The 1,509-nt window shown below is 49.1% G+C and overlaps 1 protein-coding gene across 1 annotated transcript; it reads left to right on the forward strand.

Annotated features, from left to right (window-relative positions):
- Nucleotides 1-914: 914 nt before the first annotated feature.
- AGABI2DRAFT_60946 (hypothetical protein) lies at nt 915-1,298 on the forward strand (the record flags this gene model as incomplete). Its single annotated transcript, XM_006454825.1, has 1 exon — nt 915-1,298. The coding sequence occupies one exon, from the start codon at nt 915-917 to the stop codon at nt 1,296-1,298; it is 384 nt and encodes a 127-aa protein (XP_006454888.1).
- Nucleotides 1,299-1,509: the final 211 nt, after the last annotated feature.

Below are 1,509 nucleotides of genomic sequence, written 5' to 3' on the forward strand. Positions count from 1 at the left end.
TCGCCAGTGCGGCACTTCTGAATAAAAACTTTTCTTTTGTATACAACATCCAAGTGAAGCAGGCTATTGGCTTCATTGGATGGTGGATACGCACCAGGTGACAGGAAAAGACCTCCCTCACCTTCTTCAAAATTTCTCATCGACTACCGCCCGGAACATTCCGAGTACCTTCCTCTGAATCTGAGGAAGAAGAAGAATCCGCCTCGGAATCCCAATCCGAGGAATCCGAACCAGAACAACGGCAACCGTCTGTATCCCCCCTACCCCTATATCAACCACCTCCCCCCGAATACCACGAGCCAGAAATGGCCAACCCCCAAGAAATAATCAATCAGCTGAACGCTCAGCACACCCTCATCGCCCAACTGCAGCAGCAACTCGCCCAGCTGCAGAACAACCCGCAACCGGGTCCACCAGGTCCACCAGGACCAGCAGGGGACGACGGAGAAACTCCCATCGTCCAAGTAGTCCCGCCACAAATTGATGTGGCAAGACCAAAAATATTCTCAGGAGATGGGAAGGAGCTGAGTGGCTTTATAACAGCATGCAAGATTTATTTAAGTTTGAAGATGGTAGGCAGGTTACAAGGAGATCAGATTACGTGGATATTGTCATATGTACAAGGAGGAGCTGCAGAATCGTGGAAGGAAAACATTATGGAGATGATCGAAGGTGGTGAAGAAGAAGCTCCAGCCCACACGGAGGAGCTTTTTGATAGTCTACGAAACAATTTCGGAGATGCAGATGAGGAGAGTACGGCAGTAGGGAAGTTGAGATTGATCGAGCAAGGAAGCAAAAGCGCAGAAGAGCATGTACAGGAGTTCAAAAGGATAGCACGAGACAGCGGATACGAGGGACGAGCCCTCATCGAAGAATTCAAGAGAAGTTTATCAGGAAGGATTAGGAAGGCACTGATGGAGTCAGAGAACCCACCAACTACCATCAGGAGTTGGTACGAGAGGAGCATGAAGTTGGATAGGCAGTGGAGGCAAGCAAAGGCGGAGGAAGACTACTATCGGCGGGGGCAAGCTAAGCCCCAACTACGAACCCACACTTCCAACAACACTTTCGTGAGGCCACAGCCTCAACGTCGAGATCCCAACGCGATGGATGTCGACACCGCCGCAGGACCCAGTCGAGGTCCTATCAAGTGTTACAAGTGTGGAAAGTTGGGCCATATGGCGAAGAATTGCTGGAGCAAGGCTCCGGCTCGAGATGTGCGAACATTAGATGTGGACGAGCAGCGGGACTATTGGAAGAGGATGTTCGAGGAGGAACAGAAGAATTTAAAAGAGTAAAGGAAGCAAAGTCTCCTCGTTTGACTTCCTACAACAAATTTGATGTACTATGTAACGAAATCAATGTTTTGGACACCGTACAAGAGGAGAGTTTCCTTGTAAGGACAATACGACCTTTAAGGGAAATTAAGCTGAATGTGGGGGTAGAAAAATTGGACACACATGATGGAGTAGGAGTACAGGCGTTGTTAGATAGTGGAGCGACGGGAAT

The sequence above is a fragment of the Agaricus bisporus genome (assembly GCF_000300575.1).
Source record: "Agaricus bisporus var. bisporus H97 unplaced genomic scaffold AGABI2scaffold_1, whole genome shotgun sequence".
Taxonomy (NCBI): domain Eukaryota; kingdom Fungi; phylum Basidiomycota; class Agaricomycetes; order Agaricales; family Agaricaceae; genus Agaricus; species Agaricus bisporus.